A 17,835-nucleotide genomic window follows, 5' to 3' on the forward strand; every position below is an offset into this window, starting at 1 on the left:
TTACTGTTTTAGACACAGGGAATCTGAGAAAAGCCATATATACTCAATACCAAAAGTGTGCCAAACATCCTCAGTTTACTTTTTGGTTATGCAGAAGCCGACAACATTTGTAGGTAGGATGCCTTCATGACCATCAGCTCTCATTTATTATTCAGTATATGAGAACCCATCCCTGGCTTTCCATTTGTTTGGATTCTGGAAAAAAATGGATTTGGTTCTTCCTGTAACTTTCATTTTAGGTACCTAACCACTTTTAACTGATCTGTTGACATGAGCATGTTTTAGGTGTTTACTGAAAGGTTAGTGTCAAAAGAAATTAATGTCCTGGTGGGCTTGTGTTTTTCTCTGAGGCAGATATTGATGAATGCACAGAGGGAATCATTGAGTGCCACAACCATTCCCGCTGCGTTAACCTGCCAGGGTGGTACCACTGTGAGTGCAGAAGCGGTTTCCATGACGATGGGACCTTTTCACTGTCCGGGGAGTCCTGTGTTGGTAAGCAGCTTTTAGCCATGCCCTCCGTCCTTCTTGCCCTTTGCAGGAGGGGCAGTCTGCTTTGGTACTCTCTTCAGCTCCCAGTGTTAAGATATGACCCCTCACTGGCTAAACTCATCAGTTTTCAAATTTCCTCCCTCAACAATTCAGGGATTAGGCCAGGGATTATGCAGTGTGGGGTTTTAGGGTTTCTATATGGAAACTGGGGCAGTTAGAGTATTAAAGCCTGGGTCTGTGTGCTGTGGCTTTTGGTTCTTTTGAAGTAAAATCATGGTGGCTGGCTGAAATTTTTAACAGTTTGAGAAACAGAAGTGGGAGGAGAAGAAGAGATACTGGTGGACTGAGAAAGTTGAGGTTAAAGCCCAGCTCTTGTACTGAAAAAGGCACTGCACCTCTCTGAGTCTTTGTCAGTGAAAGGGTAAAATTGGACTATATGTGTTGCTAGGATTAAATGGGTATATGTGTTGCTAGGATTAAATGGGACGCCACACATTTAAAGACTGTAAGCTTTACATTGTTGTGCAAACATAATACAGCTGCATTAACCTTATTACTATTATTACCACCATCATCCTTACAAAATCTCCTTTAATCGCTGTTCTGCTTGAGGTTCTGTTAAATGATGAACAGAGGAAACTAGCACATGGAGTTCTTTTACCTTCAAGACCCTACAACTTTCATGATATCCAAACAACTGATCAAAACTGTCATTGTTTCCATGAGAACCTTGGCCAATCCACTTATATCATGTCCTTTGAACTCAACTGAATTTTTCATGCAGATTTGGATAGACCTACAGGACAAGGCTTCTGACCTTGGGGTCAGACTGCTGAATTAGAAAATGGGAATGTGATTTTGAAAATTCATTGTCTCTGCTCATTGCAAATATATATGTATGTGTGTATATATATAAAATATATTATATTAATAGTATATATGTATAATATATAATATATAATATATATTAATAGTGTATATATATTATATACTATATAGTATATATAACTATATTATATATATACTATACTATATATAATAGATAATATATATCATCTTTTAGATATAGTATAGATATATTATTTATTTATTTAGAAAGTAGCTACTGAGAGCCACCTAGTGTTTTTCCAACTTCTTTCCTGAGGTTATTTTAAAGTAAAGACGAATTAGGGAACACTGGGCACACAGCATGAGCTCTCTACCACAGTTTGACACTCCTGTTGAGAGGTAGGCAGTATTGTTGGTTAAAGCATGGATCCTGGAGCTAAACTCCTTGCTGTCAAATTTCAGCTCTTTCATTTCCAAATAGGTTCCCTGTGGCAAGATCTTATCTAGTTCATACCTCGGTTATCTCATCTGTGAAATGGAAATGTGGCTATCTAGGTCCTATGAGCACTGTGAGAATTAACTGAATTGACACCTGTTAAATGTTCAGTAAATGTAAGTTACCATTATCTTCAGTGTTCCTGCATTTTCAGCACTCTGCCCCAGGCTCTATCCATGTTTTTTTTTTTTTAAATTCTTTTTTGTCTATTTTATTTTATTTTAATTTATTTTTTATTATTATTAACATATATTATTTGTTTCAGGGGTACAGGTCTGTGATTCATCAGTCTTACACAATACACAGTGCTCACCATAACGCATACCCTCCCCAATGTTTAATTTATTTTAGAGAGAGAGAGAGTGCGGGGCCATGAGAGAGAGAACTGGGGCCATGGTGGGGTGGAATGGGGTAGGGCAGGGCAGAGGGAGAAAATGTCAAGCAGACTGAGTTTAGAGCCCAACTTGGGGCTGGATCTCATGACCCTGAGATCATAACCTGAACTGAAATCAAGAGTCAGATGCTTAACTGACTGAGCCACCCAGTTTCTCCTCTTTTACTCTTTGAATAACAATTTGTGACCTTAGGGACAGGATTATATTTATCCTGGGTCTTCAGGTACTCCCTTGACATCTGGCCAAGAAGTTCTGCATGTGTGCAACTCAGTGTAAATAGAAGTCATGTGACTAGGAATAGATAGAGTGGCAGTTGTGACTGAGCAATGGAGATAGAATATTGGCCTTATGTGCTATTACACATTTTGGCACTAAAAATAAAAATCTCCTTTTTAAACACTGTATTTGACCTCATTAAATGGGTGACTCTTAGCCTTTTATTGCATAAAGGACCTTAAAGATTACCTAGTTAAAACAGTTCATAACTCCCTGGATCTGCCATGGTCTTGCCACACTAAAATGCCTTTGCTGGTGATGTCCTCTCAGGCTGGAATGGAACAGAACTCTGCAAAGATGGCCCTATCTTTTCCTTGATCGCCTTGATTCACATGGAAATTTCTGTTCTTTTTCCCAATTTTGGCTCCTGTTCCATCGGGCTCCCATGAGGCATTTTTGGGTGTTTTCATTGGAGTTATCACTCCTGTCCTCTGATAACTTCACTTTTCTCATGATGTATGTTTCTCTGGTTTATACCATAGAAACTTCTACCACTGTACAGTTTATTTGCTCTCCTAATAGACAGTGAGTGTGAAATGGACTTTATTCTTCTGTCTCTCCAGTAAGACGCTTTGGTAGTTGGTGTTCAGCCAATGAGAAAAATGCAACCACTTCATGTGCCTGATAAAGAAGTGTAGTCTCAGAAATGGTGACGCCTTGTTCCCACCCACCTAGTTGGTTTGATACAAGTTGAGACTCAGCCTTCAGTCAAGGGTGACTCTACATCCCAGATACCAGATGTGGTTCCAGTTTAGGCCTGGTGTTCTGATGTAATTGTCCAAAGCACCCTGTCACTCTCATAAATGTCCCCATTGGGATGACAGATGTCATGGTCATCTCACCCATAGATTTTTCTCTGCCATGCTGGGGTGGTCTGCCCTCCCTGAGGAAGCACTTTCTTCTTCCATGAACTGATCCCTGGTCTGCACAGGAAAACTACAGTAAAGTAGGTTCCTTGGCAAGGCAACAGAGTTGTTTTTATCAGTGGCATTTTTGGTTAGGGTAATTGTTAATCTGAATGCCCCTTCATTTCCACAGTTTTAGAATATCTTTGTGAATGGGTCTTAATAAGAATAGAAATTTGGTCATTCTTCTGTTTTTCCTTGGTAGTCAAGAACACTCTTAGTTCAGAGTATTTCATGGTGCAACGGATACATATGTTAATCGTGTCATTTTCTTACTACAACTTTCTAATGCCTTCCTGTTGAATATAAAACAAAATCCTAACTTCATGTGACCTTCAAGGCTTTCCAGTGATACTGCATCTACCTACTTCTTAGACTTCACTCCTATAGATGTTAACCTTTTTAATTTTTTCACGCCTTGAATATGACAATGAACTCACTCCATTTTGGAGCTTTTGCCTTTGCTGCTCTGTCTGGGATACTCAAGGCCTGTCTTGTTACAATATATCATTCTCAGCTCAAATGCCACTCTCTGACCATTTTATCTGAAGTAATCCTTTCCTGGTGACTTCATTATATCACTCTCTTTTATAACTTTTGTAGCATTTTAAAATTCTTAGTTAACTGGTTGTATCCATGTGTGTAATTGTCAAAGGTGCAGGTTGAGGACCGAGACCTTGTTTATATTTTGCAATGGTACCTCCAGCCCCTCAAGCAATGTGGGCACAAGTGAGGCATTTAATGCATATATGTCAATGTCTGAAGAACTAGATAATCAAAACTGTATCAGGTCAGATTTATTTTCTGTTTGGTTTGATGTTACTAGTTGTGTGCCTGATGATTATAACATAAGGTGTTAAATATCACAAAATCACATGAGTCTTTATCTCAGGGGAAAAAAAAATATTGAGAACAGACATCACACCAGCCTTGTGTGGTTTTCTGAGAATATGTGTATGAACTAGGGAAGATCTCTGTGCTTGAGGGATTTGTGACCTGAAATATTCTGAATCATAAAAATGCACCTTCATGGCACTGAAAACCATCATATCAGAATGAGCCCTAAATAACATCACCTACTGATGCTTACGTATGAAGAAATAGCATCTAAGAGAATCTTTAAAACCTTTTAAAAGTTATTTTAGCAACATATACTCAGCTATGCTTTTTCCTAGAATAATAGTGGGAATGGCATATATCAGAATCCAAAATGTGGCAGCTGAGGACAATTGATGTCACTCTATGCCAGTTTCTGTTAGATGGGAATCATAACACCTGCTCCATTGACGTCATCAATTACTGTAAGCATCGAATGTTGCTGATGTCCTTAAAAAAACCGCACACACGCAAGTTTTACCATTTCATGAGAAAAATGTTTAAGATTAGCCTCCTATTCCTAAAAAAGATCATATTATTGAAAAGCACTAGTATTAGGTAGAGAAGATCATATTAGGATTGGTATGCGGTAGAGACAGAATCGGCATCACTTAGAAGTTTAACAGGCTGAGTGTCTGTCTGTCTGCTTCTTTCTCATATGCTTGTGTGTTTTTTATAATTCCAGAGGAGATGTGCACACAGAAATCTGCCAGCTGGTATTTGCAGACGGGATGACGGTGATTACCTACAGTTGTTACCATGGGGTGCAGGGAATTCTGGGCTTCGATGCCATAGTTTGAGTCAGTGATTCTCAGTTGTAACAAAGAAGTTTTGAGCAGTCGCCTTTTTTGTCTAGACATAGTTATCTGGATCATCTAGAAATGAGAACTAATGTATAATTAGCAATGGCATATGTCAAGAGCAGGATTTTACATACTTTGAAAAGGAGATTCAGACTCCCTTGACCTCCCTCTGTCTCCATGATCTTGCTCCTGCGAATGAGAATTTATTTTGCTCTGCTCTGTCTTGTACCGTGCGGGATCCACAATCCTGCCCGAATCATTTGTCCACTCTTCTCAAACCCTGGACTCTTTTTCCTCCACTTCTTTAATTGTATGCTTTCCCCTGACCATCCCTCTGTCCCCATGTCCACATGTCAAAGTCCTGATAAAGTCCTGCTTCCTAAACCAGTGATTCTTTTTCTTTTCTTTTCTTTTTTTTTTTAAGATTTTATTTATTTGAGGGAGAGACCAAGAGTATAAGGGAGCTAGAGAGGCAGAGGGAGGGGGAGAAACAGACTTACCACGGAGCAGGGAACCTGACCCTGGGATCACAACCTGAGTCAAAGGCAGACACTTAACTGACTGAGCCACCCAGGGGCCCCTAAATCATTGATTGTGAAACCTGATTCACAGGAGATTCACCTAAGTAGCTTTTGGAAAATACTTACGATGGGCCAGCCCACCCTGGAGATTCGGACTCATTGGACCTCTTGTGGGACTTAGGGGTCATTGTTTTTAAAAAAAAAAAAAAAGTCTCCAAATGATTAAAAAGAATATTGAATTATCATAGAAAACCACTGTCACAGATTTTTCCAATAAATATAATAATAATAATAATAATAAAACCCTCCCTTTTATGTGTCCCTGTAGCTATGTATTCACATCTCTCTCTGGAACTTGCTAAATCAGGCTTGTCTTCTTCATTCATCCTTTATAGCCTGCCATCCAGTCGAGGTGTTTGGATTTCCTTTTTAGATTTGTGCTGAATAAAATTGTATTGGTCATACCCTTGCTGTTATTGCACAAATTTTCAAATCCCAGTAAAACTCACTTTGTCGAGGAAGGCCCCTTGAAGGCTCACGCACAGCTGTTCTTATATAACGTGGCCCCTGGGCCTCCATTGCTGCTGCCTCCGCAGGACCTGGTTCTGTGAGGCGGGTCCCCAGACCCCACCGGAAACAATCCAACAAGGACTTACTTCTCCCAACAGCTGCTGCAACTGTCCTCAACTTGCAAAGCCACATCAAACAGCCAAAAAAGGTTCGGTTGGAATCTCCTGGGACAATTTCACTTTTAACTGGTTGATCGATCAGGATGGATTGAAATGGCCTAAGAATGGTGTGGGTTCTGCTATCCCTGCTCGGTGCTTGGTTCTCGTAGGAGTGGCAATAAAAAGGGCTAGACCTAGAGATGCTCCCAGAGGGGTAAGAGTTACAAAGGATTAGCAGGTGACAGCGTGATACTGGGGGGGGGGGGGGGGAGGGAAAGGAAGGCAGATTTGAAGTATATGTAGGCCCGGAATTGGATCCCAAGTTGGCCACTTTCTACCTTGAGGGGCCTTTGGCCAGATATTTAACCACTCTAAGCCTTAGTTCCCTTAGCATACAATGATTAAAATAATACCTGCTGGTGGAATTTTTTGTAATGTAAGTGTTCTCATTTGCAAATATCCTGGCAAGTAGTAGATAAATAATAATCAACATTTAACCTCACTTCCCCTCGAATCCCTCACCTGTCAAATGAAGACAGCCACAGTAATACTAATAAGAGCTAACATTTATTGAGAGCTTACTTGGTGCCAGACACTGCTCTAAGCAATTTACAGAAGTGCCATCCTTATAAATTGCTGTGGAGTAATTGCGAGGATTAAATAAGCCAACATGGGGGAAAAAGCGTTCGGCACTTGTGTTCTAAGTGCTCAGTAGCTCTTAGCCGGTTATCGTGAACCCAACTCCCACACCTTGTGCCACACCCCGGGCCGGGGAGTTTCAAACGTCACCCAGATCAGTTCTCCCAACTGCCACGGGAGGGAAGGCCTCTCCCTGTGACTGTGGTGAAAACGAGGAAAATAAGGTCCCAGGATGAAGACAGCTTGTCCCAGATGCCGCAGCTGAGAAACAGCATGCAGGGAGCGTAATGCAGGTCTGTTTGATCCCCAAGCTGCTGCTTTTAATATGTTAGCACTACAGGGCTTTCTGGAGAGGAGAAGGCCAGCTAGGAGCCCCTGGTTGACGGAGGTGTTTTAAGCGGGGCAGCTGGCAGTCAAGGAGACACGGCAAACAGAGAATGAGTGAGACCCAGGTCGACAATTGTTACATTCCATCTGAATCGAGAGCGCTGGCGAATTATTTTATCCAGTGGACTCACTGTCTTGTGTCTTGGTGTTTAAGTCGTGGGTCACTCAGTGGATTTTCTCTCTTTGCAAGCAGTAAAGAGCCCACCCACTCACACCCCTATACAGAAAGTATTTTCAGTTAGACAGCATTAGTCAATGAGATCTCACTGACTGCAAAATTGTTATTTGTTCCTGAAGAACTTGAGAAACTGTAGATTTGGTTTTCAGCCAAGAAATAGACTCTATTATTGAAGAGTCTTCCCAAAGGCAGATGCCACCTGGCCATGGTGCTGTTTAAATTGCTTTATGCTTCTAGCTAGAAACAGGGTGAAGTATATAGGTGGTTTGGGGACTCCGAGGACCTCAGCAGCATGGCACACAAATGACACATGTCACTAATAGGGTTCGGGTGGACCGACCAGTCACAGACAGCACCTGGGTGTGGAATGGATATGAAAGAGGATCGGTAGGGGCAGGACACAGAATGGACAGGTGAAGACCATTTGCCAGCCTCTCACAGATGGGATCTTCTGGGTCCCTGAAAATGGCCTTATTTTACAGTGGACAGTAACACACAGTTGGAAGTGTTAGATCAGGTGAGAAGTCAGTCCCATCAAACCCTCAGGAATCTTCCTGCCCCCCTTTCAAGTCCAGCCACATGTAAGACTGGAGCTGATCAGCGCATAAGGTAAATTGAATATATTCTGGGGACTTCTCAGGGAAGGCGAAAATCATCTCCTCAGTTTGGATGATAAATACTTCTCAATATGATGTCAGAATAGAATTCATTTCACCAGACTCAGGTATGAACCCAAGGCTCATTGGTTACCCTCCCCCCATCCACACTGACACAACAGACCTCCAGACTCTTCTCCACTTTAGTTTGGAGCTAAAACCAGACAGTTCAGGGAATTACTCTCATAGCGTCTCTAACTAGCTATGGGGTCTATTCTGGCCCTGTGTAGTATCTTTTCAGTAACAGTGTTTAAACATCTTCCTAATGGCGCCTTCAGCTGGCAAGAAGATCAAACCACTGCAAGCTCCTGCTTTGAGCAGCTGCTTAGTGGACTGGGGAGCAGGAGGACCTCAATGCTTGTCCACAGGAGGATCATACAGGCGAAAAGGAAGAGGAAGAAAATTAGAAAGCTGTTTAACCAATCAAGCACAAAAACCCTCTATAAGCATACTAATGTTGTTATAAGTTTTCAATCCATCCAAATTAGCCTGCCGCCGTCTTAGCACAAAGATGGGACATGTGGAGGACTCAGAGACTCCTCCTTGTTTTAGGGACTCTTCTTGCTACATCCCACAAGGACTTTGAAACACCAAGTTGAAGATAAAAATCAACATACATGAAACAACCAATAACATTCTGAAACAGGTTATAAGTAACCGCAAAATTATGTGGTCAACACTATAAAATGGGTAATTAGGGAAGAGAGGGATCAGAGAGAGTCGAGGAACCGTCCTCCCAACCACGCGGGGATAATTACACTTGAAGGGTTGGGGAGGTTGGGTGTATTATTAGTAGCTAACTTGATTACTTCATGTTCTAGGCAATATTCTAAGAGTTTTATGTTTCCGAACTCCCTTCATCCTCAACTCCTGTCAGGTAACTATAATCTCTGCTTATTAGACACACTGAGGCACACAGAGATGTTCAACAAATTATTCATGGTCACACAGCTGTTTATTGGTAGAGTTTCTTTTCCAGAAAGCATGAACATCTTTTCTAAAAATCGTGTACATGTATTAATATTTCTGTTAAGCAACAAAATACTGCTTTGTGGCCTGCTAAAGTCTTGCTGTGGGAACAGTCATGTAAGAGCCATATTTTTATTTTTTTATCAAATATTTTTATTTATCAAATGCCAACTGTGTGCCGCTTGACCTTCAAAACCCTTTTTCAAGTAGGTAGCAAATGAGGAGAAATATGTCAAGTAGCATGGCAACCTGTGAAATGGCCCGTGTTCTTTCTACTCTCCTATTCGCCTCAGTTAGTTGCATATTAATTGAAGATAGCTTATGACAGGATTACATTAAGTGATGACTATTCAGATAATCATGTCATTTTCTCCTTCATTGTATGCTCAGAGAAACATCAAGTCCCTGATGTTTACATCTAGTTTGTTTTACATGTGTGTACAGAAGAAACTAAGATTTAACTTCCCACCAGTGTAGTCTAGGGATTATCACATATCTCAACAAAAGACAAGGATCTGGGTGGTGGCCATCTGAGAAGTCAACCTGAGCACATCAACAGGCTCCTCTGCGGAGAGGTGGCCCCAGGGCTCTGGGAACTGCTAAACAATGTCCAGTTGCAGTCAAGAATCAGAATCTCCTCAGTGAAAATGGGTGGCATACTCCAAGAGCTGTAGCAGCATACATGAAAAAGCTGACTCAAACTCTTTTCAGCAGCTGAGGCCTGTGCTGTTTGCTATATACTGTCCCCCACTGCATTGAATTAAGAAAGCATGATTGTGCTTTGTAGGCCCTATATCTTTTTTATGGGGGTCTTGGTTTTATCTGGCATAGAGAGAAAAATAATGAAGTGACTTGGACTAAATGAAGCTTTTCTTCCCCCACACAGTTGGGGTCAGTGGTTAAAACCCAACTGGGGCAAGACTTCAAGTAGAACATTTAGCAAAGTCTAGATCTAGACATGTTGGGATATTTTCCAAAGAAGCATTTTATTAGTAAATATATTTTGGAAATTCTAAATGAAATATAATTTACCTGGTTTTATTAACTGCAGGACTTCTCAGAGCCTTTGCTATACATTATTAGTGTCCTGAATTTATTTGGCCTTAAAACCTTTTTTTTTTTTTAACCTAAAAACCTTGTGTTTTTGGCACCCTGTAGAATACATTACCTGAAAACTCAAGGCTGAAAATAGCCTACTCTAGGAATTTCTAGAAAATCTCATTTATTCAATATTGTTGAATAATGAGCTGCTCAAAAGAAGGCATTTTTCAAGTACTCCAACAAAAGGTTATTGAGCACACTGCTTGTCCTTTAAGTACCTCTAATTTTTAGACTATTATTGAATTTTGTTGTAAAGAATGTGACTTTTTGTCTATGACTTTCTTTTCTACTGTGGTCTTTAAAAATGCAAATCATTCAACTCTACTGTCCTCTAATCGAGTGATCTCCTTGAGGCTTATTGGAGTATTGCTGGTTTGTCCTTAAGCTGATGGTCCCAGTCTTTATACTTTGGATAAATATATTTCTCTTTGGAATGGATATTTTTGTCTCCTTTTCATATTGCTCGCCTAACCTCTAGCTTTTTTAGTACTAATGTGGAAGATTGCTCTGCTTTGCAGTGTTGTAAATAAAGGCTTGGTAATGTGATGTCTCAGGCCACAGCAACTCAAAAGCTGTACTTAGATGCTGGGTGCTTACTTAGACTCAGGGGTTGTAAAGAGGAATGATGCAGGGTTCCAGAGGCCCTGGAGGACAATTTTGCATTGCATGCATAGGCGCAGTGGGAGTTCTGTGAAGGAAATGAGCGGGGAGGGGAGCTCTGAGGATGGCCTGGAAGGGGAGGGTGGATCCGAGCCTGGGTTGGTACAGGAGGAGTAGTGGTTGGGAAAAAGGCTAATATGTTTCTCTAAAAAGTGATTTGCAGTGCAGTTATGGTTACCTTTAAGTCCTCCCTGTCATTGCGAACTTGGCCTTTTTTGGAAAGATTAAGTTAACAATAGAGGCACTTTGATATCTTCCCGTACAGCATCTTGAGGCTGGTAACATGTAAAATCTTCTTTATGAAGTTTGAAATGATTTGGATTGTTGTTGTCACTTCCTTCCTAAACAACTGACAGTTCCAACTGTGTGACAACAAAATGAGTGTGGTATTCCTAAAAAAGAGTTTTCCAACATTACTGTCTGTGAACTCAATTCCAGGTAGCTTAAGGCAGTAGTTCTAGAAGTAGGATCAGCCAGCATCAGCATCACCTGGGATGTCGCTGGAAATAAAAACAGTCTACCCCACCCCAGACCTACCGGGTCAGCAAGTCTGGAGATTGGGCTGGTAGTTGTTTTTTTTTTTTTTAAATTAATTTTTTATTTTTTATAAACATATATTTTTATCCCCAGGGGTACAGGTCTGTGAATCACCAGGTTTACACACTTCACAGCACTCACCAAAGCACATACCCTCCCCAATGTCCATAATCCCACCCCCTTCTCCCCAACCCCCTCCCCCCAGCAACCCTCAGTTTGTTTTGTGAGATTAAGAGTCACTTATGGTTTTAACAAGCCCTATTTAGGTGATTCTGATGCCCACTCACGTTTGAGAATCACAGTGCCCTTGGAGGTTTGGTTGAAAGCCTTCAGAGGGCTGCGTGAATGCCCCGAAACTGATGCAGGTTTGTGTATATGTGTGTTCCACACATCTTTTGGAGGAAGTGGAACCACAGTTTTCACTGGGGTCTCCGATCTGATACCAGCAATGTAAACAACACCACTGAAATACCAGGATCCAGCCTTGGTGTCACCAGTCACCACCCCGATTTAACTTCTGGAAGTTTTTTACCTGGGGATCCACAATTTGATCTCAGGGGGTGTTCGTCTGCCTTTCTCAGTTTCTGAGCACCTTTGGTCTTGAATTGCATGTAGGGGCCAGCTTCCTACATCCTGAAGCTCAGTGGAAACAATTGTTTTATGACAGAAACTTCTGGCTTGAATGTCTTAGAGCCAAAGATCATGTCAATGCTGCAACTCAGAGATCAGCATCTACAACCTCTTTGAAATAAATATTGAATTGTTTGTTTTAGTCTGCGGTTACTCATGCTGCTGTGAAATATTTACCTCTGGGTTTATGAGCAGGGAATTTTAAATGGTTGTACTCAAACCAAACAAAGCACTGTCAACAACAAAAAAATCACCTTTCACTTGTTCCATGAGCATTTGTTAAGAGGTCTGGTCTGTGCTAAGTCAATGTGCTAAGTCTTAGACACACAAGGAGGAATATCCTTTGGAGTCTGGAATGGGGGAGGAGTGGGGAATGGGGAAGGATGGGGGATAGGCTTTGGGGGAGGTTGAACTGTGATTAGATATAAAAGTAAATAAAAAATCAGACTCTAGGGTGCCTGGGTGGCTCAGTGGGTTAAGCCGCTGCCTTCGGCTCAGGTCATGATCTCAGGGTCCTGGGATCGAGTCCCACATCGGGCTCTCTGCTCGGCAGGGAGTCTGCTTCCTCCTCTCTCTCTCTCTGCCTGCCTCTCTGCCTACTTGTGATCTCTCTCTGTCAAATAAATAAATAAAATCTTAAAAAAAAAAAATCAGACTCTAAGGAAAAAATTGCTCATTCTTTCTTGGGTCAGGGCTTGTGGAGATGGCAATGTACGTAAAGAGTCGTTCACAGAAAATATGATTTTTTCCATTGCGTCTATGGGATAAGAAGGAATTTGTTTCTGGGAAAAATAGATATTAAGTAAGTATTCCAGGCAGGAATAGCGGGCAGAGTCATGAAAGAGATCTAACTGTGTCCAAGGAATGGTGGAATTTCCAGGATGGTAAAAGTACTTGCCATCCCATGAGAGTGTTGTAGGAGGGAGCAATAAAAAAGGAGCCTTACAAATAAAGGTGGAAACCAGATTATAAAGTGTCTTGTGTTCTAAGCTAAGGAGCTAAAAGTCATGAATCTTACTTCATAATATCAGTGTCTTAATGTTGTTAAAATATTTATTTATCTGTATGAATTGCCATATAAATATATTATTTAGCTCTAAATATAGTATTATTTCTCACACACTTTTAAACCCGCTATCATATACATGTTGTTGTGATTTCCACACCTGTGCTGTTTTGCTTCTCCTATTCCTTTCCCTTACATTGTCTCTTCTGAGAAAAGTGAGGCCATCAGAATTAGCTGGCAATTGATCATGACCCTTATCCTACAGCTACTAGGTGCTAACATCTTGTTCTATAGTTCTCACAACTGCTCAGTTGAGAAATTGTTACTCACCATGTGGCAGAGAATAGACCTCTCTGTTCTTCATTTTCTCCTTCTATAAAATGGGGAAACACACCCAGTTGGAAGGGTTGTTGTGCAGTTAGTTTGGGGACACATATATGTAAAATACAGACTTAATTGCACAAAAGTTTAATTTAGTGCAAATTCCTACATATATTACCTTGTAGCAACTCCAACTGCATCATTTTCCTGCTAAAATATCGCTGAGATGACAGAGTAGTATGATCAGATTGTTCCTCTGACTTCTCTTTAAAGAGATGTAGACAGAGAAGACAGTAAGATGCTTTGATAATGGTCCAAGCAGTAGAAATGGAGAGGTGTATTACTGGGTAGATGGTTAGCCAGCCCTTGTTGGAGTTAGGCCCTTCTGCAGAGACTAGGACACAGGAGCCATATATACAGGTGTTGGCTGTTTTTTGGCAGCCTTGAGCTTTCCTAAGCAGGAACATAATTAAGGGTGGGTTGAGCCATTAAGGATATGCTCTTGCATATAAAGCCTGTGCTAGTGTTTGTTCAAAGGTTTTACTGTAGTGAGGTAAGGTAAGGTTCACAAAATCAATTGTGCTGATTTTGTGAGGGTCTGCAGTGTTTATCAGCCAAGACTGAGGCATCATCAAGAGGAGGATTCAGAGGAGCCTGAATGAAGTTTACTCAAAGAGAGAATCTTTGCGAGTGGCCTCCTTTGCTTTTCCTTGGAAACCAACTTAGTTTTGGTCTTTATGGTTTTGCCTCCCCTCCCTAGGAGGAAAAACACAGAAAGGAAAAAATATCAAAATAAACAGAACTTGTCTCCTGAAAGTCTAGAGCAGAGTGGGCTAAAGTCTCTTATTCCTTGCTTCATTTTCCCTTGACTCAACAAATGCCTTCTAGACCTTTCCAGAGGATATCCCTTCAAAATAGAAGATAGCCCCAAATCTATTTTTACTCAGTTCAGTTGGCTAGAAGAAGAAATATAAAGAGAGGAAGTAGATCCAAGAGAAGAAATTGTCCAAGAAAAGACACCATGAAATGATGTTAAGATTTTTTTATAGCTTGTTAGTTCTCTCAGTAGATGTTGCCCTTCTTGGCACAGTTGTCTAAATTGTTATCCTTCATCAATATCTTAACTCTCCTTCTATTGAGAAGAGATTTGGGAAGAGCTTTGACAATTTCCTAGAAGTTAGGGACCAAAATAAACAGGGGTTGAAGGAGAGAATAAATGATAGGCATGGGGACACCTGGGTGGCTCAGTGGGTTAAGCCTCTGCCTTCGGCCCGGGTCATGGTCCCAGGGTCCTGGGATCGAGCCCCATATCGGGCTCTTTCCTTGGCAGGGAGCTGCTTCTCCCTCTCTCTCTCTCTGCCTACTTGTGATCTCTCTGTCTCTCTCTGTCAAATAAACAAATAAAATCTTAAAAAAAAAAAATAATAGGCATGGATGGTCTCTGAATTCTTAGGGGCTATGTTTGGACCATCTTGTTGTTTGGATTGCGACCTGGTTTTAGAATTGTACCACTGACCATGATTTTTTGACCTTTATTTCTATGTAAGTTGTAGGATGTTTCCAGTAGTAAATGAAGTTACTCTGAAACCTCTCTGTGAAGAAATTATTTCCATCTGACAACTTGTTTGAAAGAATGATTTATCAAAATAGAGAGTTAGTTTCGGTTTTCACCCCACCTGGATTCCCCATGTGTATTTGTCATTTTCAAAGTCTTCAATGCGGATAGAAAAATCATGTTTATCTCTTCATTACTTTCTCTCTTTGGCACCTGCTTATAAACACTCATTAAGAGACATAAAAGATGTTGTATTAAATATTGACAGTCCAGGAAAAACTGTTTAGTTCTAAAAAATCTCTTTGTCATCCTGAAGCTGGGTTCTTCCATTCTCCTCTATCCTGTTTTCCATCTATTACCACACATAGTCTAACACTGGAATTACAAACAGTCCTAGGAAGGTAAAAAGTAATTATGCTGAGTGAAATAAGTCAAGCCGAGAAAGTCAGTTATCATATGGTTTCTCTTACTTGCAGAACATAAGGAATAACATGGAGGACATTAGGAGAAGGAAGGAAAAAGTGAAGGGGGGGAAATCGGATGGGGAGACAAACCACAAGAGACTGTGGACTCTGAGAAACAAACTGAGGGTTTTCAAGGGGATGGGGGTGGGGGGATGGGTGAGCCTGGTGGTGGGTATTAAGGAGGGCAGGTCTTGCATGGACCACTGGGTGTTATACATGAACAATAAATCTTGGAACACTACATCAAAAACTAATGATGCACTGTATGGTGACTAACGTAACACAATAAAAAAAAGATACAAAGTTAAATTTAAAAAAAAAGTAATTATACCAGTTGGAAATAGACAATATCTTAGAAAATATATAATTCCTATACTGTAACAAAGAGAAAAATGGAGATCCCCAAAGGACAAGCATTCTTTTTTAAATCCCAGCTCAACCAGATTCCAATTTAACACATGTGCATGCAATTCATACTGTGACCAGGGCAAGTCCTGGCGAAAGACACTATAAAGGTGCTATGGGACACACAAAGAGAAGTAAAACCAGACTATTCATTCTGAATGGATAAGGACATTAGAAAAGTATGTTCATCGCTCTGCATATGATGTCACATAACGCAGATACAAAATTCAAGTGCAAGAGGGAAATTCTTTTCAGTTGAGGGTGAAACTTCATTATATAATAAAATGAATATAATAATAGAACTTGTATGGCTCAGTGTTAGGCATTTAACAGCTTGTAAAAACATAACTGCTCCACTCAGGGATGCAGATGCAGCTCTACCATAACCCACCCTCTCACCTATGAGCAGATATATAAGAACATAAATCTAGGGTTATTGGCATCAATACTGTAGCTTCTCTGCAATAAAATTCTCTTTGGATAGCAAGTATTTCAATATTTATAGATTTTTTATTTTCTCCACTGGTCAGAATTATATTGATTTTAAACAGACTTAATCACTAGTTAAAGAAGCATGAGTTATTCATGGCAGAAAGTAAACCACCTTGGTTGATTTAGAAAGCTATTCTGCTTTTATTCTACTCCTCTTTTCTTACTTAGAAGGAATTGTTTTCTCCATCTGCAGTAGAACCTTTATTTGTACAGCCTATAAAGGTGATCTGTGACCAGGGCAAGTTCATAGAGTGTCAAGAAACTATATTCTTTTAATATTAGTCACTTAATATTAACACCAGATTTACTGAGGAGGGCTCAGAGAGAGCTTCGAGTGTTAGCACTTCTGAGTTTGGCTGGCCAATGTACTTATGTAATCCGTGAGAATCTCTGAAAATTTAGAATTTAAGTGGAAATCCTCAGTAAACAGATGAAGGTGTCAGCTTAGAAAGAGCTCAGGACTGGCGGGGTGGATTTGAGTATATCCCAAAAAGATGGGACAAGGGAATTCATGAGATGAGATGGATACTGTGAGAGGAAAAAAAATACAGAAACAATATGCTCAAGAACAACTCTAATAGCTAATCATTTTTGAGAATTTACTACCTGATAAGCATTGTAGTACATGCTTACTGAATTCACCAGGTTATCTCAGGAGTTACTATTTATCCACATTTTTGAAATGTAGGATGTTAAGTAAATTTACCAGAGTCATAAAAACAATAGGTCTTGGGATGAGACTGGTGTGCTGGTGACTCATTTGTCTTCATTTGCCTAGAAGTTTCCTAGTTGTAGCACTGAAGGTCAGCTATCTCAGGGACTCCCTCAGTCCTAGGCAAACTGGGACAACTGGTCCCATTAACTGGTACCCAGAGCTGCTGGATTCCAAAGGTTAGGCTTTAGTTGGGATGTTAGACCTCTTGCACTGAGGAGAAAGAGAGCCAATGATCAGCAATGGGATTTTGGGAAATGTTAATGACTTAAAAATTGGAGACGTCTACAAGGTCTTTACTTGTAGGACCATGTCTGTATTCTTTGCCTATTTTATCCCCAGTCCCTATCACTATGTCTAGGACAGCAGAGATGCTCATAAATACATTTGTAATTAGTAAATTGATGATTGATGCTTAATGATTGGATGAATGAAGAGGTAAGAGGATGAATAGGGCAGTATCATATCCCACAAGGATCAAGAAGAGAACTCTTAGACTGAAATGACAAATATTGTAACAAATGCTATTATTGATTAAAGGATGATGGTTTTGTGAACTACTGGTCATGAGAAACTTTAGGATTTAGACTTTGAAGAGAGGGTCGCTTGGAAGCTTACAAACTTTGGGAGAGGATGAAGATACATCAGTGGGGGTGCCTGCTAGTGGTAGATACTGGGAAGCAAGAACTGGCTCTAGGGACTAGATCAGGAAAAGGTGAGCCCAAACAAGCTGCTTTGTTTTTCTCTTTCCTTGGCTTAGAGAGGCTGCTCAGTTCAAGGAAAAGGGCAAGACTTGTTGGAGACTAACAAAATTACACCCTGAGCAATAAGAGAAACACCATAGGAAATGGTTTCTTCCCGAC

At 40.5% G+C, this 17,835-nt stretch overlaps 1 protein-coding gene across 2 annotated transcripts in view; it reads left to right on the forward strand.

Moving 5' to 3' along the window:
• NELL1 (neural EGFL like 1) overlaps positions 1-17,835 on the forward strand; it is an 833,013-nt gene that overhangs the window by 789,439 nt on the left and 25,739 nt on the right. The window contains exon 16 of one of the 2 annotated variants that reach the window (XM_032359330.1): positions 355-495. The exons of the other annotated variant lie outside the window; for it this stretch is intronic. Within the exon in view, the coding sequence (XP_032215221.1) occupies positions 355-495 (141 nt within the window). The remainder of the gene's footprint in view (positions 1-354; positions 496-17,835) is intronic. 2 annotated transcript variants of the gene reach the window in all.

This window comes from Mustela erminea, chromosome 9 (genome assembly GCF_009829155.1).
Source record: "Mustela erminea isolate mMusErm1 chromosome 9, mMusErm1.Pri, whole genome shotgun sequence".
NCBI lineage: Eukaryota > Metazoa > Chordata > Mammalia > Carnivora > Mustelidae > Mustela > Mustela erminea.